At 41.0% G+C, this 27076-nt stretch overlaps 1 protein-coding gene across 1 annotated transcript; it reads left to right on the plus strand.

Annotated features, from left to right (window-relative positions):
- Positions 1-481: 481 nt before the first annotated feature.
- On the plus strand, positions 482-26924 carry LOC139664055 (ceramide transfer protein-like). The gene is made up of 18 exons (XM_071542872.1): positions 482-1127; positions 2640-2774; positions 15666-15782; positions 19023-19130; positions 19330-19468; positions 20369-20452; positions 20676-20833; positions 21226-21318; positions 21430-21516; positions 21721-21813; positions 22030-22098; positions 22550-22645; positions 22947-23079; positions 23194-23264; positions 23439-23567; positions 23750-23879; positions 24092-24228; positions 24351-26924. The coding sequence occupies exons 1-17, from the start codon at positions 1020-1022 to the stop codon at positions 24217-24219; spliced, it is 1878 nt and encodes a 625-aa protein (XP_071398973.1). The 5' UTR covers positions 482-1019; the 3' UTR covers positions 24220-24228; positions 24351-26924.
- Positions 26925-27076: the final 152 nt, after the last annotated feature.

Below are 27076 nucleotides of genomic sequence, written 5' to 3' on the forward strand. Positions count from 1 at the left end.
TATATATATATATATATATATATATATATATATATATATATATATATTATATATATATATATATATATATATATATATATATATATATATATATATATATATATATATATATATATATATATATATATATATATATATATATATATATATATATATATATACATATATACATATATGTGTGTATATATATATATATATATATATATATATACACACATATATGTATATATGTATATATATATATATATATATATATATATATATATATATTGAACCATTGCTATTTTGTAGCATCGCACTTGTTCTACTTCTCTACTCCGGGAATCTATTCCGTGGCATCTATTTTGAGGACGCTGTAATACAGGAGGTGGAGTCTGTTTCCAATTTAGGAGTGGATTTGGTGACGTCAGCGCAGAGCCAGCGCCCCTACGCACCACACAAGTTGAAACACGCGCTCACTCACCGACCAGCTCCAGACGTCAGTTGAACATGGCGTTTGGCTAAGAGCTGTCACCAGTACAGAAGAAAACAAAACCTACCAAAACGCTTCTCTGAAAGTTAGCGACGGATTACTGTTGACTGTCGAAGCTCGCACGTGTAATTTTATTTTGATTTATCCACTACTGCTTCTGGGACTGTGAACGTACGCTGGCGAGGCTGGAAAGAAAGGGGCGGTTGAGTAGAGTTGACAGCTAACGTTACACTCTTAACGTTAAACTGGATAATCTGTAATGTGGGCTAACCGCGTTAGCTAACTAACGTTACTTCGGCTTCGAGAGCTAGCTATCGATACTGTCAAGCGCACAGCTATTTGGATGAACTCATCATGCTCTCTCAAGGCAATTAGCTAGACGATAATACACAACATGATCCAATGAACCATTGCTCTTTACTTGCTTGACTCGCACATCCATGCAGCTCAACTGCTACTGGTCGGCTTAATCATATTCTTCTGAGTGTTGTATGCTAAGTTCATATTGTTTTTCTACTCGGCTTGCAAACGTTAGCCAGGGAAGGAGATGTCAGATAATCAAAGCTGGAACTCTTCGGGTTCCGAAGAGGATTTAGAGCCAGTGGAGTCGGGACATCCTGTTGGTATCGCCGAGCTCAGCGGAGTCCTCAGTAAGGTACGTTTTGGTCAAACTGAATTACCTCTACCAAACTCAATCACTGTCATTGTCAACCGAGCTTGCTTTAGTACTAGCCTATTATATGAACTCAGTCACTACACTAGGATGCACTCAGTGTTGGGCAGGTGGCTGTCATGGTGAAGTGAGACATCTGGTGCAGTTTCACAACATGACTAACCATGGCACCTGTGCTATCGATGTCTCTCTTTACACAAATAGTTTATCTTTGTTTAGACCAAAATTAGCCACTGAAGCTGTGAGAAAGCTGATTTTAGCCAAACGAAGAGCTAATTTGGCCGGTTTACTGTAGTCTCTCACCTTCACCTTGACCAGGAAAGGACGTGTAATGCTCAGCTAAAATGTTAACACCAGCCAGGAGCCAAATGTTGATAAATTTTGCCTCAGGCGGGTACGTTATTGTACGCTCCCAGCCACTTTGACCTGCTACTGTGGTCAGTGGATTAAAGGTTAGTTTTCTGCCCTAATGGTCACATCAGTTCCTAAAAGCCTCTTAAGTGCTGGTCAAGTGTGGGGTTTTTTTTGGTTGATACATGGGTAGGGTGCAAGGTTAAAGTTTAAGCTAAAGCTTTCAATTCTAATGTAAATATACTTTATATAGCTGAACACAAATTTTAATTTATACCTGTATATTTTTACATCAAACAGGTCAATCTAGGGCTGCATAAATGAGGGAGTTATTATTATTGTCTATACAATGCACAGACATTAGTGTTTCCCTATCAAAAAGTAAGTAAGAGTTCTGTGGACTGGTCTTTGGTTGAATTACCTACTTCATGACTGATTTCAAAAGCTGAAAAAGCCCTGCACACTCCTACATACTGTATACAATGATAAGAATGTGGATACAGCAAATGGTATTACTCAAGGTTATGGGCCAATTGAAAATGACACTGTAACTATTGCTTTCAGAACTATAAAATGCATTTTTGCCAGGTGCTGTAACAAGTTAACTATGCCTGTTTACAGAGTATGTATCTGTTGATGAAAGGCATACATTATAATTAAGCATTGCAAGCTATTGTGGAATTGATCTGTCCTCTGATTTCCTGTTGTAAACAAATATTGCAGTCTACAGTTACAAAACGTCTTGATGTTTTATTTTGCCATCTGCTTCTGTCTCTTACTTTACCATGAGTTTACTTACTGGGCCAAACTGACCATAGTTTTAATTAGTTAAGCGGTTGGCAAGCTTATGTTGTAGGCTATTAATCTCACTGAACACTGCTAGGGTTAGCTCTAAACAGATTGCATGCTGACCTGCTAACCAAGCATATTGTGAGAGATTATGCAGATCCAAAAAACTCACCTGTTCTATCATACTAAGCCCTGTACACGTGCTAAGTTTTGTGAGGATAAATGAGTATACTTTACATAACTAACTCATCACACGTGCGTCCTTGCTTCTCAAGTTTACCCAGAAGAAGCATCCGACATTACATTTTATGCTTGTAATATGCAAAAATATTGACAAGAGTTCTTTTATTCCAGTGGACAAACTACATCCACGGCTGGCAGGACCGTTGGGTGGTGCTGAAGAACAACACGCTGAGCTACTACAAGTCTCAGGATGAGAGAGAGTATGGCTGTCGGGGGTCCCTCTGCCTTAGCAAGGCTGTTATCACTGTGAGTACTGTTTTGATTGTACTCCTCACCACAACCAAGCTGAAGAGACATTCACAACCGATACTTGATCACACTGAATTGGCCCTTATTCGCTGTATTGCAGTGGGCTTTGCCAGCTTACTTAGTACGAGTGCTCTTCTGTGAAAGACATGAATGGGACAAGCTGATCAAGCGAGGATCACATATGGAGAAATCTAGAGAGTAGATTAAGGACATTACTGTTTTTGCTAACATGGGCACTTTTCTAAATCACCTCGCTCTCACTCTCTCGTCAGGCTCTTGGCTTTCTTTAAATATAGCCACCTATTTTAGGGAAGTTTGGCATATGATATAGGCTAAAAGATATGATTCAGAACGCCATGTGTTTCTCTTTGAGTCCAAAAAGAAGGACCCACGACTTTTCTTGATCCGTGTGTTAGCCCTGACTCACTGTTGACTGATCTAATCAGATGAAACCTTACTCTAGAGTTTCTCAAGCTCATTCTTCAACTGCAGGTGGTAGCCTATTTTTACAAAGAAAGAACTCCTGATTGTGTCCCAAGTTTTGCTTGAGGGTGGCTGGCTTGTCAGGTGACTGTTCTAGTTTCAAAACAACATGCTTATGTGCTAACACTTTACGGGAAACTTCCATCATGAGACTCATAATGCTGTGTCACTGTATAGATTAGAGCAAGAAATACTGCGTACAGTTGGTAGCTCCAGATTATGACAATTTATCTGCAAAATTGTTGATTTTAGGTATTTACTGATCTGAATGAAGCTTAGCCTATTATTTTGTACAATATCATTCACTTAGAAGAGCTGTTATGAAGACCCACTTTTATGCCATTATGGGGACTAGAGTGGAGTATTAATAATTTATTTCTTCATTGTTCACATCAACAGAATTTCATATCAATATAAACAGGCTAGATTAGAAATGTGGTAAAGGTCATGTTGTGATGGTATTAGCATGTTATTGGAGCATATTCTGTGTATTTCTTCCCCTATCTGACCTTTAATAATACCCTATCTCAAAAACTCAAAGAGCTGTCATACTTTGGCAAGCACAGAGAAAACACACGTGTCTAGTAATGTTTCATGATGGATATTCTCTGTTACACGTTCACACTGTTCCACCATTCGTCATGTCTCAGTGGGAACCCAGGTCAGTCATTGACTGAAGCTCAGTCTCTGTCTCTCTCTCATACAGTAACAAGGGGAATGAATGAGTTACTGTTCCCAGGCGGCATAAAGCAGGCTTCGCTATTTACTCTGTTCAGCTTTATCCATTCCCAGCCTATGTAAATATTAACCTCCATGCTGTGCACCACTTTAGTCATTTCTCATTCCAATGGAAATATGCTTCAGAAGTGTCGTGCGTAGCCTAAATATTGAGGAGTAGCGGCTGGTGATAGCCATCCGCAGTCAATCATTGCCTTCTTTGAACAGAACAATTTTTTTTCTCCACGATTTTTTGTCTTTAAAAAGAAATGCTCGCTGACTATCAGTCTCACACGACACCCATGGTAAAAACAAATAGACACAATGCTTATTAAATGTCTGTGTTTTTTTGAGAAACATTCAGAAGGCAAGAAAGAATAACTGGCAGCTTGAAGTCTCATACATTGTGACCGCATTTAGTAGAGTGGCTGAACCATTTCCCTGAGCTAATAGCATTTGTACGGAAATCTACTTCTCTGCTTTGTAAGACCTTGGTACAAGCCTACTTGGTATACAACACGTTTACATTTTTGAGGGTTCCTATGTGGCATTCCCCCCATGACCAAGGGAATACTTCAGCAGCAGTTCACCCGCTGAGGTTATCTGAGGAAACCTAACTCTGTCAGCAAAAAACACAATCGTCAGGCTTTTCTTGTACTTCCCTGAAAGTTATGATTTGGCAGGGATAAACTGATCTTAAAACAACCCTGGTGCAAGCCCCACTTGACATTCAATTATGATGCTAAAAAAGCAGAAGAGGAAACTGAAGGGCCCAAAGGCAGAAAGCCGGAGGGCAGAAGAGTCTGTACAAGTTTAGAACAGAACAATGGAATTTATACTAGTTATTACTGTAGTATGCTATAACCTGTCAAGTTTAATTCTCCTATTGTGTGCTAATATTTAAGGCAAATATTGTTTGCGTTGTGCCAGTGCTCTGAGACAGACAGAGAGACATGAAGGCATGTAGAAAACAGAAATTGGCAAAAGACACAGAAGAAATCCTCAATCCACAAAGAAATGGAGAAAGTCACACACAAAACTCCTCAGAGAAACTCGAGTTCACTAACAGACACACTCCAGTGTTGGAGGCCCTGCATCAAGTCAACTGAAACTGAGAGAGATGCTTTTGAGTTTGTGTTTGCCAACTGCAGCCTGGACACTTTGCCTCTTTGCCATTCACTCAGATTTGAACTGTCAGCTCAATGCTATAAAATGTTACTGCGTGTGTGTGTGTGTGTGTGTGTGTGCTTGTGTTTGTGCTTGTGCTTGTGCTTGTGACTGAATGAAGCAGCATGCTTGAGAGACTTCTGTAAGAGTGAGCTTTTTCATAGACTGAAACAGTTGACATGGGCTGCCAGCCAGAGTGTGGAAATAATGTTTGGAGAAGACACATGTCCTATTGTCACTAGCACCCATACAAACATTCAGGACGGCTATGTAAATTGTAGGAAGTTATACATAAAGGCTTGGATGGTGTTGAAATTCCCTTGTTAATGATATGCCTTTCATAAAAATAAATTAGATTTGAGGTATTGTTTCTATATTGGTTAAAAAGATTCACTGACTATTACAATTACTGCAGTTGTCTTTAAAATGGTAGCATTGACACAGTAGGTCTATATGATATCAAAATACAGGGGCGTTGTCTAAGAGTGGAATTGGGTGTCTGCAAGCAATCTTCGTATGGACTTTCTTATTGCAAAAGGGAAGGAAAGTCATCATGCTGCCTTCCTGTAGTTGCGTACAAAGTTACATGCGAAAATGCTTGACTTGCCAGCCACACATGTTGCTTCCTCGTAATATTTAGACTCTACAACCTTCAAAATTGATACATCATCTTAATTGTTCTCCATGAATGAATATCCTAACAATCCTTTTTTGACGATTATGTTACAACCTGAGTTGCCTGCCACCTGTTTGATTTTCATGCACCTCCTGGTTGGATCCGTGTGCAAAAGTGTATAGTTGATACATGTAAACTGGAAATGCATTGCATTTACACTTTGTTAATGTGGGCAAATGCATCTCTGACTGCCTCCAGAGGTTTTTTGGGTGATTGGAAAGATTCTTCAACATTAGAGATTTTATGCATTTTTGTTGCCTAGTGAACTAGACCTCCCATGCAGCTGTAGCTGAAGCTGGATATGACAGTCTAGAAACCTTAGACGGCACTGAACAATGTACTCCAATGGGAATCCGCTCAACCTTTTGAGCATAAAGTTTTATTGGTTGCATGACATGTCACTCACAAGAGGGTAGGCAGCGTCATTAAGTTGCTAAGTGCCTGGAATTTACCTGATGTACAACAACATAGAGAACATCAATATTGACGCCCATCGTTTGGACCAAGCAGTGGATGCAGCAGTAAGCGAGCTTGGTCTTGTTTTGAAAGCCAAGCAGGTCATCTGTGTTACTTTTTAAAAAGATTTTACACATCAAAGTGCCATTTGTTTTCAAGTTCTGCCCACACAGTCTACATAAACTTTTACAAATTGAATCGGCTGTATCTCTCTCTCAACAATGCCAAGACAAATTGGAAAGAAAATGCTCCACGCAAGCGTTTTTTGCAGTATTCGATTACAATACAATCACTTAGGTTCATGTTATGCCATGTGTAAAAGGGGTCTGATTATGATTAGTAGAGTATGATTACAAATTGATTACAAATACATATATTCTCCATTTAAAAAAAACAAAAACAATCTTGATTCTTTAATTTGTAATTACTTGGAGATTACTAAAGACAAAAAATTGTTTTATTTTATGTTTTAAGGCAATAAACTTTGTTGTAAAGTGAAGATTTTCTGTAATTTTATCTAAGTTAAAAAAAAAAATCAACCCCTTATCTGGTTATGTTCATGCAATTAATTATCAGAGAGAAATTATTTTGTATTTCACAGAGAGAAAATTTGGGGGGATTGTCACAGGAACAAACACAACCAGCAGCCACTACTATGTTTTTTTTTAGCCCTGTGACAGCACACTCTATGGATCACTCTATGGATCGCATTGTCGTTCGTTCGGTCAATTGCTCTGTTCACCACTTTTAGTCACGTGGGTGAAAGTGTGCCGCAGGGAGTTCGATTGCAGACTCTCAATCGGGAGACCTGTGTTTGATTCCCGGCAGGGACGCTTCCACAAAATGCAACGTCGCAGGGCTGTTCCAGAAAACAATTCAGTTCACTCCTAGCTTCAACTAAATGTGATCTTGTTTTTCACAAGGTTTGCATATTTTGTCTAGATTTGCACGTGCACTATCAATTGGTTTGAACTCAAAAAAATCCCAAGCAGCTGCAGCTCATTTTTTCTTTTGAACTATCTTTACATTATATTTACAGGTGCATTTGTACAAACATGTCTCTTCATAATATAAGCAGCCTAATTTCTCAAGCTGCACCACATACTTTCCTATATCAAATTTTTCTGCCCTCTCATGCCTCCTCCATTATACAAATACCCTACGGACACAACACTGCCTGCATTATTGCCCTTCAGCAAGTTGTCCATCATGTTTTATCTGTCACACTAAATCCTTTCTCCTCTCACATAATGAAATGCACAGCCTCTCTTTGAATCAGTTGATGTTGATTTGCCTTGATGCATTTTTTGAAGTTTCAGAATTTGGCATGGATGGGGAGGGGGGTCTGGCTGCAGACCTCCACTGTCAGGCCAATCTCCTCTGTCAGGCCAACTCCACGCTCAGGTCTCTTCATCAGTTATTTTGAACTCCCAGTACCCTCTCAAGCTGAAGCTCCGTGAAACTCGTCACATTTCCAGGCAATTGTCGCCTAAGTGCATTTTCTTTTCAAAATAAAAGTCCCACGAGGCTGCCACAAAAAAACACGGTTGTGAGTGGTGAAATCTCCGTAATTAATGATTTAGCAAAATGTTTAAGGGGACAGTGTAGGCTATTTCATGACTGTCTTATGATTTGGGGATAGTGCTAACCAGGAGAGATGAAATATCAGAACAATAGAAGTTGCAGGAGATATCTCATCCTTCCTCTCTGTTTCTACCTGATGTTTTCATTATTTATTTTTTTACTACTTGTTTTCATTCATTAATGCATACGCTTAATTATTCACACGTACAAAAAAAATGCTGAAGCAGCCCATTAGACACATAATTTGCAAACAAAAACATTGATTAACCGACCTACAACAACATCGGATTGAGCCATTAAAATTAGCCATCAGAAAAAGATAGTAGTGTCACTGTCCTGACAGCGGAGGTAAAGAGCAATTAAAAAAAGGATGAAGAACGTTGGGCTGCATCATTAGAATGAGAAAAGAAGAGACCTGAGCGTGGAGCTGGCCTGACTCCTTGGCCTGACAGCGGAGGTCTGCAGCCAGACCCTTTTGTGGATGGGCCTACAGACCTAGAGGCCCATGTGATTTTTAGTTAGTCAACTGCATCTGGTAATGTATGGTTTTGGAGAGCCATATGCAGCCTGTGTGCTGCACAGTTTAGGATTAGGGACTTATGTAATAGCCTAAGTGAGAGGCTTTTGTAAACTTTGAGGCATTCAGCACAGATTTCAGTTTCAGAAAATTGGGTAGACCTTCCCTGCTAGACATTATGTCATTTTTCACTGCAAAACAACCAAAGTGTTCTGAATCATGTCTCAAGATTGTCTCAAGATGTCTCAAGATGTCTCAAGAATTGTCTCATGATTGGAGTGGACTGAATGTTATTATCGTAGCCTACCAATATCATGTAGCACGATAATATCCTTATATTGCTCTTGCCTAAGCTTACATGTCCTGGTGGTCTACTCTCTTTGTGGTGTTCCCATGTTTTTTTATGGGTGGTCTGAGCACTGAAATCCAATCCAACAGTAGATTTGTGTGTGTGTTTGGGACTATACTCACAGGGCACTGCTGTCTGTTATTCATTTTGATGAGTGAGGTTGGCAAAGGCCCATAGGTTAATATGTGTAACAGTAGTATTTTAGGAATTACTAAGTGCTTCTCTGTAGCATCATTGAATACCCCTCCAGCATGCATTAGCTCCAGATTTACAGCCCTCTCTTGAGGTCTGCTATAGAGGAGGGTTCAGGGCCACATCTGATAGGGGCAGAGGCAGAGGGGTGTAATATCCATGTTAGTGTTGTCATGACACCATAATTTCGACTTTTGATACCAATATTCATATCACCAATATTCATTTATATAAGTGAAATGGTTCCATATTTAGCTCCTGGCACCTGTCTTTTGCAACTGTATTGAAGTAGCAGTATGAGTTGGGAGGTGTGCCCTTAAGTGCAAATGTGTTAAACTGGAAGCTTTATTGCTACACAAATGTTTCCTTTTCTTCACCATAATTGTTGCAATGCACCGTTTGTGGTGTTGAAAGAGAGTGAAAAAAGAGAAGGAGGTGGGATAAATAGACAGATTGAGGTCTGTTAGGGGTGACATGAGGTTGTGTTGAAATAGCAAAATGTCTTCAACCAGGAAATGGGTCTCTTCCTCATAGCATGTAACATCCTGTACGTAGAGGGTCATTAAGGTTGGCAAAGGTCAAGGGCCACATGTCCCAGTCTGTCTGTGTGTGTGTGTGTGTGCGTGTGTTGCAGTGACAGACATTACCATCTCCTTCTTCCTGTCAGCCTTTTTGATTTATCTTGCCCTTTCCTCTTCTTTCACTATGATCACTCAATAAGTCAGTGTTTACTAATACTAGGGCCTTAGGGATCCCATTCTGATCCACTATCTGCAGGAAGGTGTTCCTGCCACCAACCCCCAATAGTAAGGTTGAAGGAACAAGACACTGAAATCCTCTGAATGTACTCTGCACAGAGCACATACTAGTTTTGTTTAGATTTGCAAAAACAAGTGATGAAATAGTCTGTTGCAGCTTTGTAGGCTTTTGCAAATGTTTATATTGGTTTCTGTCCCTCCATATTTGAGTTGATGTGAATGTCAAGCTGTTGAGGGAGCTGAGGGGCTCCACTCCACTCAGTTCTGGAGTTTGTGACTTCAGACACGTACACCAGCTCAAAAAGGGGTTGGAAGGGTGAGGATGGGAGGAGTATCTTTTTTTGAAGCAGGATAGGACGTTTATGTTGGGAGAGAATAGAGTAAGTAAGCTGTTTAGTCTCATCATTTTGAACTTGGCATCCTCATTACGTGCTATAGTGGGGAAAAAGTACAGAAAAAGCTTGAAAACATCAGAGGTGAGTGTGACCTATGTCCTTTGAGTGTTTTACAATGCACAACACATCCCCAGGTACCATCCAGCTGGAAGCTACAAATTCAGTTGACAACATTTCTAACTTTGAGCAGATAAAATAGAACAAATTTGTCTGGTATGTATGGTCATGATAAATTGTATAATATCCCTAAACTGTTGCAAGGAGCTATTCATGTGTTTTTATGGATAAATAATTTAATAAAATCGTGTGGTACCCCTCCCCATCCCATTCTCTCCCCCTAACGTACTCTCATCAAGCCATGCAGTGGAAAACTACGCAAATGGAACAAGGCGCACAAATATGCATCATTAGTTTGCCACTGATGAGATGGATGTGGGATATAACCATATAAAGAGGTATTTACTGCTCTGACCAGTTGAGCTGCTGCTGGACCCCACAAAACAGATAGGAGGTGATGGACTGATATCAGAAATAGGTATTGGCAGGTAATGCTTGTCACAATAAGTAGGGCCTACAACTGCTCATACTTTTTCTAATTGACACCTTTTTATCCCATGATCATTGGAAAGGTCATAACTGCTACAACAGCAGCAATCCATGCAATCCCTTGAACTGACAAGACAACCGTACAAGAGTTTGTCTTGGTGACATTGGTGCAGAGATAGTCTTGGTTTCAAAGTGCATACTGACCGTCCTGTCAGCTGAGAACAACAAGATGAAGCTACAGTCGGTACGGGATCACCAAAACTGGATAATTGAAGAATGGAAAACCGTTGCCTGGTCTGAAGATTCTCAGTTTCTGTTGCAACATGCTGATAGCATGGTCAGAATTTGGCATAAACAGCATGAATCGATCCAGCCTGATGTCAACAGTACTGGCGGTTGGTGGTGTAGTGGTTTGTGGAACGTTTTCTTGACACACATTAGGCCCCTTAGTACCAAGTGAGTATTGCTTTAATGCCATACCATACCCAAACATTGTTGCTGACCAGGTGCATCCCTTCATGGCCACAGCCTACCCTTGCTCAAATGGATACTTCCAGCAGGATAATGCAGCTTTGTCTCAAGATGGTTCTGGGAACATGACAATGACTTTAGTGTCCTCCAATATCCAGATTGTAACCCAATAGAGCACCTTTGCGAATGGAATGGGATGTTCGCAGCATGAATAGGCCGCCAAAAAATCTGCAGGAACTGCATGATGCTATCGAGTCAGCATGGACCAAGATCACTATGGAATGTTTCCAGCACCTTGTTGATCCATGCCTCAGAGATTTTAGGCTATTTTGGAGGCAAAACAGGTCCATCTAGGTATAGATTAAGTTGATCAAGGCAGCAAGGTGACGTAGGCAGACTGTCCATGAGCCGGAGGACTGGGGTTCAGGCCCCTGTGTGGACAAGCTCAAGTGTCAATTTAGCAAGACACTGAATCCCTACCAGCCCCAGTGGTGCTGTTCGGTCGCTGACCCTGGACTCTTATCTCCCTGTGCAGAGGGGTTGAGTGAAAATTTCCCTACAGGGATCGATAAAGCATCACTTTATGACATTACACATTATAATTATTGGTGTTTTCCACTCTAAATACTTTAAAGATATCTATATGCTGGGTATATAAGATATCCAACCTGGGGGGTTACATTTTTATGCTTTATCTATTTCTCTTGTAATTACAACAAATAGTTATTATTACTTACAATCAATAATTTGTCCGTGTTGTGCCTTGTACACATGGAATATCAATTATGCTCTGATATGTCATTCAATATTCAGCTCCGGTTTCCCCTTTTAGTTTGTGTATACGAAGCAACTCAAGGACCTGTAAAGTCAGTCAGTCAGTCAGTCATAGCCTATTTGGTGGGATCATTTCTCGAAGGGACTGGAGTAAGTACAAAAGCTTTGGTACAACATAATTTTAACTGCTTCTGTTTCTCAAAAATAGGCTCCATCTTACATCTTACATTTAGAGTTTGTTACATCAGCTAGCAAGAGTCAATCTTCTGTGAGACTGGTGGCTCAGTGGGCAAAGCTCATATCATGAGCTTGGTGAATAAAGAAAGCTTTTGCACACCTGGGAGGCAGTCTTAGTGACAGGTGTGTAAGACAAGAATGATAGTTCGCAAAAATAGAGAAAACACCTGCACACTTTTTTTGGCATTGATGCCTGATTAAGGTCCTTGACTGCAACGTTGCTCTAACTAAATTCATTATGTTTTGATGTGCAAGTGCAGACATTGCAGATGTTTTCTCTATTTTTGTGTCATATCATGAGCTAAGTTTTTAAAAGTTTTGCTTACATTGGGCTCTTGGATCTGTTTTGCCTATCATCACCTAGGCCTATCTTTCTCACATTTTTGATTCTCTCTCTGCTGTTCACTGTAAAGCAGCAGAAATTTCATGAAATGTTTTAAAAAGAAATTCACCAGCCCTCCCCTTCCACTTTGTCCCACATTTACCCATCTCCCCAGCTGTTCATTCATCAGCCTACACATACACAGACACACACATAGACAAACACAAACTCACCACTCCATACATTCCAGTTCTCTCGTGTGCTTGCCTTTCACATAGGGCCCAGGCAGAGGTCATGGTCAGCATGTCATGCCACACTGTCAAGTGTGAGGCTTCTGAGCTGCCCTTCTCATGATTGATTCTTGTTTATTTTAGCCCTGTGTCCCAATAACCTTCGCAACCCAGTACAGGCTTAGTGAAGAACCCAACTTTCATTCCTAGCCCCTGCTTACCAGTATACCCATGACCCCATTGTCCAGTGATGCTCCACAGTAACCCATTTGCTCCCATTCCTAGCAACCAAGTCACACCCAAATAGTTCCCATCCACCCACCAAACACAAGTTGTGTGGAGGAACACTCCAATAATATCTCTGTAATTTCACATTGTTTAGGTTGGGTTGTATGGCCCTATGAAATCACTTTGAATTCTCAAATTTAGTTTGTTTTTTCATTTTCCTTTTTTATGCTATTTTTAGATTTTTATTTTTACCCACTTTTGCTGGTGTATAAAAAAAAATCAAGAGGACAAAAGGTGACACTTTTGTCTCTGAATTAGTGTGCTGATTGCAGATTCAAGTCCAGTCAGTGTTTAAAGCTTTCAGCCTAGTCTTGTGTATTATCCCTATTGAGCATCTGGTCTTGGCCTCAGTGCTGTCCAGGTGTCGGGCAACACAGCCAACTCGCACTCCTCCAATGAAACCTGTTTAAAGACACCATAGTGGGCCATTTATTACTCTGCCAAGGCACTGAAGTAACACAATCTTCAGTAATGTTGTGGGCTCAGGCTGTCACTCTGGGCACTTACATTCATAGGGTGGTACTAGATTTCCAGCTGGCAATGGTTCATGATCATATTTGCCTGTTGTCTTAAAGTCCCACTTCTAAAGTGTGTCTGTCTAAATTCAACAACATTTTCTAAGAGTGCTGCATCTTACATAGATAGCATTAAGTCAGCAGACAAGAAATATCAATACAGTATAATTATAATACTTTGCCTCACAATATTGTATTGATTCACTGACACAAAGTATCAATAACTTTATTTACATTTCAGGGCTATTAATGTCAGACTGTGTGATGATTTATCAAATTATGTTAAAGAAAGCAGGGAAAATACCAGAGAGAAAGTGCTAGGAAAATCTGCAAGATCTTGAATTTCATAGTAATTGATTCAGGACTCTTTTTATTCAAAACTAGCAGTTATGCTCATTATTACTCAAAACTATGGTTTAGATCACCTTGTAGGATATTTTGTAGATAGCTTTTTTATTGTGGCCAAATGAAAGGAAAACAGTATAGCACAGGAGTATTGAACTGCAATGCTTAGCGCAGGGCTGGGTAACCAAGTGCCATCAAGAGCCATGTGTCTGCAGGTTTTCATTCCAACCAAACACTACAGCAGCTGATTTAAATCATTAATTCCTCCTGTCTGGCTGAATGTGTTACTCCGTAAAATGGGCTGCTGTAGTGTTTTGTTTAAAATGACTCTTGGCCTTCCATGCTACATGGTTGCCTATTTCTGGCTTAGTGTATTGCAAATCCCAATTGAGTTGTGGTCAGCAAATGTAGTGGCCTCTTCTCTGATATGGTCTCCCTTTGCCTTACAGTTTCATTGGTGTCTCTGGCATTCCACTTATTCAGTCTTTCCCAATTCTCAGTCCTTCTCTAGCTGTGTCCTAAAATACCCTTGAACAAGCTAGACTGATGCAGCCTTACATACAGTATATACTTGCCCATTCTTCCACTGTGATTAGACCTTGGGAGTGATTTAGCATCGGGGTCCTGAGCTTTCACTGCAGAGTTGTCCTTCAGAAGGTCTGATGCAGCTGGTAAGTGCTGCTTACCCCCTCCCCTCACACACACACTCACGCATACACACACACACACACACACACACACACACACACACAAAGCCTGGATGCTGGCCGTACCAGCACAGCAGTTTTCCAGTGCTGACAGTCCACAGGAGGGCTATTAAGAATATGCTCCATCCTGCAAGTTGCCTTAAAAGGCCAGTTATCTGCCACTTCTCCTTTGGGACAGTCGCTGAAAATGGAGGCTATAGTATCTCTGGTACACCCTTCTTTGTCTTCTATCCCTGTGAGATTTGTAGATAGGCCTATATGGAAGATATTCAGTTCAAATCCACACTGTAGTGACTGTGGTGGATTGCCATGTTTCCACTTGTCAAAGCCAATTTTGGAAAAGATTGTCTCCTACCATGTAAGCCACAGGAGTGAGACTAGCAGTCTGCTTTTTTCACTGTCATTTTAATAATCATTTACATGGATGACTGCCTCTCTCCTCGTCCTGCTTTGGAAAGAGATTTGCTTTTTCGCTTGCAATGAAATGAGCATGACAGCAACCTAAGGCAGTTGTTGGAGAAAAGTTATGGTAGCAGATGTCTTGGTGTAAAGACATTCTGTGAATTCTTGGGGGTTAAGTGAGGATTTGATTATAATATGATACTTTAAGAATCCCTAGAAAGAAATTCTCTTTTCACTTTCCTCCTCCAAGTAGGTCAGAGGCCAGGCTCAGCTACAGACCAGCACCTCTTGAGCTGGTAGTGAGTCAGTGTCCTGCTCATGGACACTTCAGCAGAGCAGATCATTGCTGACACAAGGGTTTGAACCCAGTTCCTTTGGTTGAAAGACGGTCTCTAGCCACTAGGCCAACTACCACCAACTCAGTTTAAAATCAAACAGATGTTGCCACATGAAGACACACACTGTAAACAGATAATAAAACTTGTGATATTTGATGCTTGTAGAGGTGCCTGTATGTATACCAGCTTTTGGCTTCAGATCATCCTCAAATCTGTCTCTCTACTTCTCTGTAACTTGTTTTAAGTTTGTGAATCTCCATTGACACAATCAAAAACCTTTTAAATTCAATGCAGTTTTTTTTAATTCTTGCTCTTTGAATGTTACATTTGTTGTAATTCATGTTTGCCTTAAGCTGTTCTATTTTCTCTGCATACTGACCTCTCCTTTTTTCCTGTATCCTTTGCATATTTTTTTTTAGCCTCATGAGTTTGATGAGTGCCGGATGGACATCAGTGTGAACGACAGTGTGTGGTACCTGAGAGCCCAGGACCCAGAGCACAGACACCAGTGGATTGACTCCATTGAGCTGCACAGGGTGAGTCAGGCACACACAACACATCAGGCAATGCCATGACTTTACCAAAAGCAAACCACATCCTTGTCAAACTTTCAACAAAATGAATGCCATGCATCACATGCTAGCATACCTTAATAGGCTTATACGCTTCTAACAGTGGATCAAAATCATTTTTGAGTTGTCATCTATGCATTTGTGAGTGTGTGTGTGTGCTTATTGTATGTACTGTATGTGTGTGTTCCTATCAGAGTATCAGAGAAGGGAGGAGAGAGAAGGGAGGAGTCCAGGGAACAGCACTCGTCCCTCCACCGCTGGTGCGTTTGCTGGCAAGTCTCTAGGACTCACACTGAATCCTGAGTGCTCCCCTTGCCCTTAGCACAGCACATCTACATCTAGCTGTAATAGCACGTGTGTGTGTGTTTGTGTACAGCTGTGCATTTGTATGTATCAAATTTGTGAAAGAGCATATGTACACATACGTGTTTGTGCACAAACATGTATATTGTGTGCAATGTGCATGGTTTACACCTAGAGGGTGCACCATTGGTCCATGCCTCATGTAGTGCAGTGTAGTGGTGCCTTTTGTTTTCTCTTGGTGTGAAGGACAGAGGAAGCAGGGAGGGGCCCCCAGTGTAGACCACTAAGAAGAGGACAATGGAGGCAGGGAAGAACTGCCAAATGTTTATGATCACACACACACACACACACACACCCACCAAGTATCACACACATGCAAATGTAGTACACTAATACAGTCTAGAGGGATCTGCATTACCGGTCCTGCTTAAAAAGTTTTTTTCCATAACTGACATGTGACAATCCAGTGTTCAGAGCATTATCCAAGACAGAGAGGACTCAGGGGGTAACAGTAGAAACACATTAAAGCAATATGTGTTTTAGTTTGTTTTGCAGATGTAATTGCACAATATTGACATGTTAAAGGAAAATGTTTTTGTATACTGGTTTGCTTGAAAACCTCCACTTTTGTGTCGTTCTAAGATAGACATGATCCAGTGTAGCCATAAGCTGTGGATGTGTCTGACATGGATGAGGAGAAAGCAGCCACCACACCCTTGGTCTCCCTGCCAAAACACGTGTTGCTCATTTGTGGTCCTCATTTTGGGGAATCCCCCCTCCTGTCATCCACCCCTCCTACTTCTCTTCCCTCCTCGCTCACTCCTCCCAACACAAGGGAGCCACCATGAGTCAGCCATGGCAGGAGGGAGTGAGTCACACACACACACACAATGCCCCCCTCCCATCCAGTCCCTCCACAGTGAGTCACTGCTGAAAATTCTTCCCCCCTGCTAGAAGGCCCTGCTTCCCTTTCTAACCTACATTACTCACACCACTCTGCAGCCCAGTGTCAACTCTCTCCATGGAGACGCAAAACACCACAGCCAACACTTTAGTGTTTGAGAAAATGAAACATCTAAAAAAGGAAAAAAAACAGGCCTATATCAGTAATCTAAAAGACTATCTGTCAAAAGAAGTACTTGCCTGTCGTTGATGACAATGCATCATAAAGCTTTGTGCGCTTTGCTTATTTCTGTCTTATCTTTTATTGTACGCTTTGCTTGTTATTGGATGTCAGATTTTTCAGGTGCACTGACAGTGTGACATAGAGAACTGGTAATGTAAGTTAATCTTTTATGGCATTTTGGTAATCAGTATTCTTCCCTTTTATTACTAAACAATAGCTTTGTGCGTTTTTGGAGAAGCCTGTTTCTGTCCAGGACAGCTTTTTATCAGCACCAGTTTGAGGCTTTATCTCTGCTATTGTCCAGAGTCAGTAGTGTGTATATATCGGAGCTTTAATCACTAGGCACATGCACACACTTGAACGCATATACACTCGCACAATATTTGCGCACAGACATTATATGTTGAGGTTGTTGACAGAACAACCAGCAGCTGTTAAATGTTGCTTTCACTCTTTTTTTATTTTTTATTGTCTGATTTTATCAAGTAGCTGGAACAGAACCTCTGTTTGCTTGGATTTTTTTTTCTTTTATCAAACACTAAAGCGGGCCTTCATGCAAGATTGTTGGATAGTGCTATCTGTATTGATGAAGCATTGTCAGTGGGTAGCAGATTGGCTGAAGGGCAGCCAGCAGTGATTGAAATCCATGTGAGCGCAGGCAAAGAGTTACTTTTGGTCGTTGGCCGACAGTTACCCCTGGCTCTTGGCTAATAGCAGCCACGTGAATTGACTGCCCCCAAGTGGTTCAAAATGGAAGCATGGCATAAAAGGGACACTCATCTTTCTCCTATGTGTCTTTTTCAACCTTTCCTCTCTGCTATCTCCCACCATCTATTTTGAGGGCCAGGCTGTTATGTAAGAGATGAAAAGGGGACTCCTCAGCTTCTCAGGAAGTCAGTTGATGTTCCATTCTGCGTTGCCATGGTCACTGAACCTGTGTCATGTTGTGCTGCTGTGCTGGCTCTGGATGTCACATTGCATCCTGTCAAAAAGTTTCATTACAGCATAAAAGATTATATTATGAGGGCTCTCTTTAAAGCCGTTTATGCATTTTCTATTTGGCACTCGGCCTTATATAAACACAATAATTGGACATAACACAAAAATAATTTTCAAAACACAAGTAAACCTTTATGTAGAAACAAATTGGGTTTGTTTTATGTAAAATGCCAAGATATCTATGGTTACGTTTTGTAATTCATAGTTTCCAAGTACTTATGTAATATGGCAAGAGATGAGGATGGATTTCTCATTAAAATTTGATGTGATGTTTAAACCAAGACCAGAGTACATGGAAAATGGGTTTGATTACAAGTGACACAGTGCTATCAGTTACATGAAAGTAGCGTGTTGGAAACACGTCTGATACATACTAGCATGATGGGGAGGGATGGTTGGATAGCTCAACAAGGCTGGGAGATGATAAGAAGGAAGATGAACATGTAGACCTGTAGTTACCTAGAGAGCACTCTGTGACAGGTCAGTAGTAGTGGAGCTTTTGCTTGGTGTCAATGGATCTCTCCAGTACTTCAGTGGTGAGCTGTGGCTGGTTGATTGAATTGTAGTGTAGCTCTTTGTCTCACAGCTGATTCAGCTGATTCTTATAGTTTGTTTTTGTTTGTTTTTTTGTTTTTTTTTCAAAGATTTCAATGTTTTGATCTTTTATTGAATTGAATCATTACTATGTATTTTGTTATGTTAAGCTACTTAATGATATCACTAACTTCTCTCCTCTTCATCGTGTCTCTCCTCCCCACCTGTTTCTTTCTCTTTAGGCCGACTCTGGGTATGGCTCAGAGTCCAGTCTGCGGAGACATGGCTCCATGCTGTCTCTCACCTCAGCCACCAGCGGCTACTCTGCCACCTCCACATCCTCCTTCAAGGTACGTTTTCTGGTTACTGCTGACTCCGGCACGTGAGGGGTGAGATATTTGTAGACGTGCACACATGCTGCAAGTTTGTCATCGGTTCTGGGCAGGAGTGGCAAAGAATGTTTTAGAAAAGGTCTATGGAGATGTAAACATAACAATATCAATATTGACACAGTCCAGGCCTAACAACACTGTTTCCTTGTTCCTTTAGAAGGGCCACAGCCTGAGAGAGAAGCTGGCAGAGATGGAGACCTTCAGAGATATATTGTGCAGGCAGGTGGACACACTTCAGAAATACTTTGACGGCTGTGCAGACGCTGAGTCTAAGGATGAGCTGCAGAGAGACAAAAGTAAGAACCACAGACGCCATTCTCTTAATTATTTGTTACTTAAGGATGTGATTATTTTACATAATCTCTCTTGCGATCATCTCCAATGGAAAAAAGGATGTGTAAAGAAATTGGTGATACTATTAAAATTCAGCATTTATTTTTTCTCTAATACTGATGTTTTGTTCAGTGTGTCATTTTTCTTTTAGATAACATAATGGAAGCTATGTTGTCTCAAAAATCTACTGGGATGAAAAACATGGCAAAGGATTACAAAAATAGGGCTAAACATGCAGGTTGCTGCTGTAGTTTCTTCATTGGTAGGAGGTAAAACAAGACAACGGTGTGCTGAAGAGAATTTTGAGCTTGTATGGAGTATGAAAATATTTGGTGTTTAGGAGAAACATATACTGAATCTTTCATGGAATGTGCTCGTCTGCCCCGTTACCGAGAAAGCAGTTATTCTGACCGCTCTTTCTCACCCCTCCCACACCACCCTCCCTTCTTCTCTTTCTTGGCTGCCAGAACATTTGCTCATGGCAGCTTGCACTTTGTCACAGCACCGGGTGCCTGTGGTCGACCGGAGCGAATGAAGCCCTGCTTTTGTTCCCCTCACCTCCCTCTCCCTCGCTCCATCACTCCCTCGCTCGCTCTCTCTCTCACCCTCTCTTCATCCTGAAGATGAAACCAGACCATTGTCATGTTGGCCAGTACAGCAGAGTTCTGTTGGTCTGCTAGCGTGCTGCGCTGTAGCTGTAGCTGTGAATGGGCCACTAGGCACTACCCTACTCTGGACCCCTGGAAGACTGTCAGTAGGGCCCTACAAGAAAGGGCTTGTGTTGATCAACTATCTTTTTTTTCCCTTTCCTTCACACTCTCTCTGTCTCTCTCTCTCCCCCTCTCTCTCTCTCTTTTTCTAAGTTGTGGAGGATGATGAGGATGACTTCCCCAACACTCGGACGGACGGAGAGTTTCTGCACAACAACAATGGCAGCAAAGAGAAACGTGAGTAATGCAGAATTCATACTTAGAAACAAGATGTGGTGTCTTTCATAGTTAATTATCTGTAGTTTGAATTATGGAGGGATTTTTTGCTGATTGCTGACTAGAAAGTAATGGTGAACCTTAGTTTAGCACTTAACCAGGCCTTAATCTGTTTTCCCACAGACATCTTTTTTACAACACATAGTTTTTCCTTTCTTCACTATACATTCATCTTTCTTTACAGTGTTCCAGTCCCTGAGTCCCAAGGGGATCAATGGCATAGACTTCAAAGGCGAGGCCATCACATTCAAGGCCACCACAGCTGGGATCCTGGCCACTCTGTCCCACTGTATCGACCTCATGGTGAAGAGAGAGGACAGCTGGCAAAAGAGACTGGATAAGGTATGTAGCACAGGGCTACATCCCCACAGTATCCCATTGGCCAGGTTCTGTCTACCTGTTGGAATATTTTTCTACATTGTAATGGGAATATACTAAGGAAAATAACTGTATATTACATTTACTTTCATTTGTCAAAATAAACAAGTTGTGATTGTTTTTTTTCTCTCTAAAAAGTGGGCATTTCACGCGTTTTAGCATTTTATGTGTTTATATAGACAGTGGGAAAGTAGCCATGGAGACAGAGTTAGGCAGATACAGGAGAGGAAGCTCTGGTGGGATTCGATGCTATGCCAGTGGGGGCACACATGTCATTTCAAAGGCTGGGGATTTACCACTCAACTAGCTCTGCACAGTTGTGGTTATTTAATCATTCTGGATGTTTGTGTGTGTAGGAGATGGAGAAGAGGCGACGGATAGAGGAGAGCTATAAATCAACCCTCAATGAGCTGAAGAAAAAGTCTCACTTTGGTGGTCCAGATTACGAGGTGAAGACACTGTCAAATTCAGGCACTCATCCGTAATACAACATTGCTTTTAAGTTCTGCAAGAAATCTTGAAGTAATGGATCTCATGTTCCCTGCCCACTTTCTTGGTAGGAGGGTCCAAACAGCCTCATCAATGAGGATGAATTTTTTGATGCAGTTGAAGCTGCTCTTGACAGGCAAGACAAAATAGAAGAACAGGTAAGCAAAAGATCAGATATAATATTTATGAAATAATAACACTATTGATAAAGTGATGTTAGACATGCATCAAAAAAACCATTAAGACACTCAGAAGACTTGTTTAGATATGATGAAATTAAATAGTTGTCTCAGGGTTGTAACTGTGTGTGTGTGTGTGTGTGTGTGTGTGTGTGTGTGTGTGTGTGTGTGTGTGTCTTTCAGTGTCAGACTGAGAAGACAAGAATACAGAGATCCAGCCCAGTTCCCTCTGGAGACATCTATTCAACCGCTGGCACACACAGATTCTCTGATAAGGTTGTCCAGCCCCTTCAGTCCCTAAAACCATACACAAGCTACTGTCATCATTCCACCCGCTCCTTCACCATCTTTCCTCATTCCTTTCTTTTTTTTTTCTCATCCCACACCTCACTTCATCATTACATCTTGCTTCCTTTTGTTTGTTTGGTTTTGTATCTGAACTGTTCTCTTCCTGTCTTCTGTCCATCTCATATATTCTCATCTTCCCTGTAGCCCCATAGTCAGTCCTCCCCTGCTCTGATAGTCAGTGCCCCTCATGATGTCCACAGATTCAGCTCCGAGGTAACTCACTGCCAAGGCTTAGCCTGTCACCGTACCAATTCCTCTGTCTTCTACCTGTCTAGGCTTTCCCATGTCTGTCGAATTCCCAATAACTGCATCAGCCTACTCAGGAATACCTGGGAAGACCCTTGAACTTACTGCAACAGCACATTGCACCACCTAATATCTAAGCATGAGCTCCCATTTTATATCGGTGTTTAAAATAATAATGGCATGCGGTAGTGATAGTGTGCTGCCAGGTTTGCTGTGTCCCATAATATAGGTTTGCTTGGTATGTCAAAGTTTTGCAGAAATGATAAAACGCGTAGCATGCGAAGCGCTATTTCGGCTGTAGTCGATGTCTCCGTCCAGTTCTCCGCACTCATTGATTCCACCATGCCATGCTGATATTCGAGTTGTCATCGCATCACTGACCTCACCTCCTCTTCCTGTCCCTGGCCTGATGCGATAGGTGGAGGAGATGGTGCAGAGTCACATGACCTACTCCCTGCAGGATGTGGGTGGAGATGCCAACTGGCAGCTGGTGGTGGAAGAGGGAGAAATGAAGGTGGGCGAAAGAGGATTCAGATTATGACCCTATTGCCTATTGTTCAGTTCTTAATCACAAAGCAGAGCACATTTGCACATCATAATTTCACTTACGCATAATGTGGAACATTATGTAAGCAAGTCTCACTTGAATTTCAAGTGTTCTTAAAAAATATTAATCTCACACGCATAACTAGACAGCAGTGTTCTCCAGTGCCCCAATCAAAACATACTGTACCAATGTCGAAGTACACTTACACGCTAATATTTTGAACAAGTATTAAGACATGATGTCACTTTAATTTGGTATGTGTGTCCAGGTGTACAGGAGAGAGGTGGAAGAGAACGGGATTGTATTGGACCCGTTGAAGGCCACCCATTCAGTGAAGGGGGTGACGGGTCACGAGGTCTGCCACTACTTCTGGGACACGGAGTACCGCAACGACTGGGAGAGTAAGTCTCTTTTCAATACAAACCAATGCAAGTTTAAGACAGCCGACCTGTCTGCATAACGTGACACAAGATATCCCTTTGTTGTAATACACCCGTGTTCTCTACCTCTTTTAGCCACTATCGAAAACTTCAATGTTGTGGAGGCATTGTCAGACAACGCAGTGATTGTCTATCAAACGCACAAGGTAAGAGCTACAAGATCGTTAGATAAATGCACTGAGACACTGTCATCCAGGAAACGCTGGATGTTACATGGTCATGGGTCTGTTTCTTTTAATCAGATTAATAGACCTTCTGCCTAGTGTTCTGTTGAATCAGCATAAACTCTACATGACATAAACCACATCTGTGTGTTGCAGCGGGTATGGCCCGCGTCTCAGAGGGATGTGCTGTACCTGTCCGCTATGAGAAAGATCCTGGCCAACAACGAGAACGACCCAGACACCTGGCTGGTCTGCAATTTCTCTGTCGATCACGACAACGCACAGGTGAGACGATAACGCCACCAAACCACACAAAGTTCATGCTCTGTTAACTCAAGGCCATTCTCCTCCATTTTTGAGTTCTCAAATACCGATTAGACAGGGAATTCATCAAAGCCACAGCTGTTACAGATGAATATTTGTGATGCTGCTACTGTCTGAGCTCTCTGTCCTGTCACATCCCACAGCCGACCAACAGGTGTGTCCGTGCCAAAATCAACATTGGCATGATCTGTCAGACCCTGGTCAGCCCACCAGAGGGAGACAAAGAGATCAGCAGAGACAACATCCTGTGTAAAATCACCTATGTTGCCAATGGTACGTGTCCATCTGTGATCTTGTCTTTAATTGATTGTCATACTACAACTGGAATAAATTGACATTATGTGACCTTGCCATTACAACCTTTTAAGGATGTAAACTGTGATCAGTGCCCTCTGACAAATGTTGATGAACTCACAACTACTCCTTATTCAGTTATGGTAGTATCCTGTGTAACGTGGTTTTCTCTCTCCTCTCTCCATTCCCAGTGAATCCAGGCGGCTGGGCTCCTGCCTCAGTGCTCAGGGCCGTGGCTAAGAGGGAGTACCCCAAGTTCCTCAAGCGCTTCACCTCCTACGTCCAGGAAAAAACTGCTGGCAAACCTATTCTCTTCTGAGGCACACAGGTAAAACAAGACAGTTTAGGAATCTGGTTTTATGTATTCATCAACTTGTGTTGAGATACTTTTAGTCTTTATTTAGCCGATATCTTGCAGCCTGATGATACGAAGCCTCTCAATCTTTCCAGGCAGGAGAGCAGAACCCCCCGTGAAGCTTTGAGGACCCGTTACCTGCTGTCCTGTACATGCTGACAACAGACAGCTACTCTGCTGCCATGACCACCCAGGTTCCTCATAGTGGATCTTTTCTGTGGCTCCTAACTACAGTAGTTACCACACCTCAGCCTTCAAGTTAGTTCCAACAGGAGAGGAAAGTCATCATGGCGCCCTCTGGTGGTTGCATTCAAACATCAGTGAGAGAAGCCTTGATGGGGGTTTTTGGGGATTTTTCATAGAAAATATTATTCTTGATTAGATTGAAACAGGACAGTCACACCATTTTACCTTTTACCAAATTTTAGCTAATTACCTTTTATTGTAGATTATAATTGATAACATTATGTATTATTGTTAGTATTGTAATTCAGAGACAAAGACTACAGTTCCTGAGAAACTATTTGTCAGTGGGACAGGAGTTTTTATTTGTTTTCAGTAACAAAATGCACCCAGCAGGGGGCCGGCTGGTGCTTTCCCTCCCCAGGCAAATTCCTGCACAGGCTCCTCATGCCACATTTCATGCTATCTTCCATGCTAATATAAAAGACTGACTTGCAAGAGCAGCCAAATGTCAGTTGGTTCAGTTGTTTCTCTTTTCTGACAAAGATATATTAATATATATATGTACGTATGTGCTATAAGAAGTTTGTAAAAAATAAACAAAAAAGCAAATCTCTGCTAAAAGACTAACTCTATTTTAGTCTTGCTTTTTGCAGTCGTCCTTTTTTAAAAATGGACTTTGTTCCTATTTTGTGTTAATTTTTTCTTTTTGTAATAATCAGTACTCTCATAGCTTTGTTTTATGCTGCTAATCTTTGCTAGTAAAACATCATGATTGAGTCGTTTTTGAGATAAAAAATCATTTTGTTTGTAGAAAGAGTCCAGAGGGCAGTCATGACCCCGTGACCCCTATGACATGCGACTTGACCTTTTTTGACGCGGTCTCTCTGGTGAAAACACCACCTGTTGGTGCTGATGGAGGGACGAGTCGAGAGGAGTTTCTCAGATATTTAATGTACAAAAGCTATTTCATGTACATCATTCACTTGGCTTATGTTTGTGTCATTGTTGATATGTTGTAGTAGCATAATGAAATGTTTTAAAAGTCTAATGAATTGTATATATAGTGTCACCAACAGTTTCGCTGAAGGACCGCAAATCCTTTTTGTGACCGAATCAACCCCATATGCCTTAGTGTAAAAGGAAAAGTAAATACTGCTTTAGGATTGGATAAAGGGTGCTGTTAGTACACCCATGAAATCACTAGCAAAGTGCCTAATGGCCATGAACCCCATAATGTCTTACTTCCTTTAGGATCCAGCTTAACTTTTCTCTTGCAGTATCTTTAGTGGATAAATGAACATAATCAGGTGACACTTTTTCTAGGTATTTGGTTTCCCAGCAGGTGTCGGCTGGGTACCTCTCAAATGATAATGAGACAGATATTTTTTACAAAACATAAGGTTCTAGTATTATGAAGATGTCAGATTCATTTCACTATTATTTCCTCAGCATTGTGGCAGTGTCAACATTGCCACAATAGTCAGCTCACTGAGGTGGCTTAATGTGTCATTCAACCTTTCTGTTCATGGTTTTGGGATTTGTTGCTGTACTTGCAGATATGATGTACTGTGTACTGACAATTGCGTTCACTCCAACTATTCTGTTACCTTTTAATATAGTCAAGTCAATCATCTTTGTATTTCTTCTGCACGCAGATGTTTGATCATATATTTGCAGAGGTGGAAAGTACCTAGTTTAGTAAGTATCTACTCTGGTTAAATACTTGAGTAAGTTTTTTTAGTAAATTGTTTTGAGTATTCTCCTTTTACAAAGTTAAAATTTTATCTAAAGCTATATTAATAGAGAGTACAATAAGATTAAACTGTTACTTGGACTTGAACCCGTATAGGTTTTTTTTTTACATGGGCTAATAAGGAACAATCACCAAACCTTGGTCTGACAGTGACCCATAAAATTATTTGCAAGCATCATGCCAAAAACAGTTTTTTTTTTTTTGTTTTTTTTTTTAAAAGGGTTAGATATTAGAGCATGCATCAGGACTTCAACATTTTTTTTTCTACTGCTTTACATTCATTTTCCAGACAAAACTCAAGTCAGTACTTCTACCTGAGTAAAATATTTTAGTACTATTTCCACATCTATACGTGGACAGCACAAAAAGAATCTATGAAATAGTTTTTCTATCATTGGCCATATCATTGAATCTGCTTCATAGCTATTTTATCAGTGCACTCACATGCAGATTCCCATTCCTAAGCCTCTCATTGAGTTAGAGAAGACTATAGCTGAATGATGATTGTGTTCGGGTGAGACAGTAAAGTTAAGCCAGATGATACTAAGCCTTCCAGCTAAGTGGAAAGAGGCCAGACTGTAAAGCCGTTTCACCTAGGGCAAACATCTACTACAAGTTTAGTTATGAGCAAGTTGCGTTTAAACCGAATGTAATGTTATTAGAGAGAAATTCTGTAAATAAGATGTTCACACTAATGCTGTTGGATCGACTTAAAAATGTACTGTGACAATGTGGCACTTCTTTTGCCCTGTTTAGAAAGAGAAATAAATAAGTTTATCCTCCAGTTTTTTGTTTGGACTCATGTTTTCTTTGTCACAGTTACAAGCAGGCAAATGAGACGATCTTGAATGGGGACGCAAGTCTTTTTTTTTTTAATAAAAC

The sequence above is a fragment of the Centroberyx affinis genome, unplaced genomic scaffold, assembly GCF_046629955.1.
Source record: "Centroberyx affinis isolate AG114_WGS23_722 - 3 ecotype Tasmania unplaced genomic scaffold, CSIRO-AGI_Caff_v1 ptg004200l_1, whole genome shotgun sequence".
Taxonomy (NCBI): Eukaryota; Metazoa; Chordata; class Actinopteri; order Beryciformes; family Berycidae; genus Centroberyx; species Centroberyx affinis.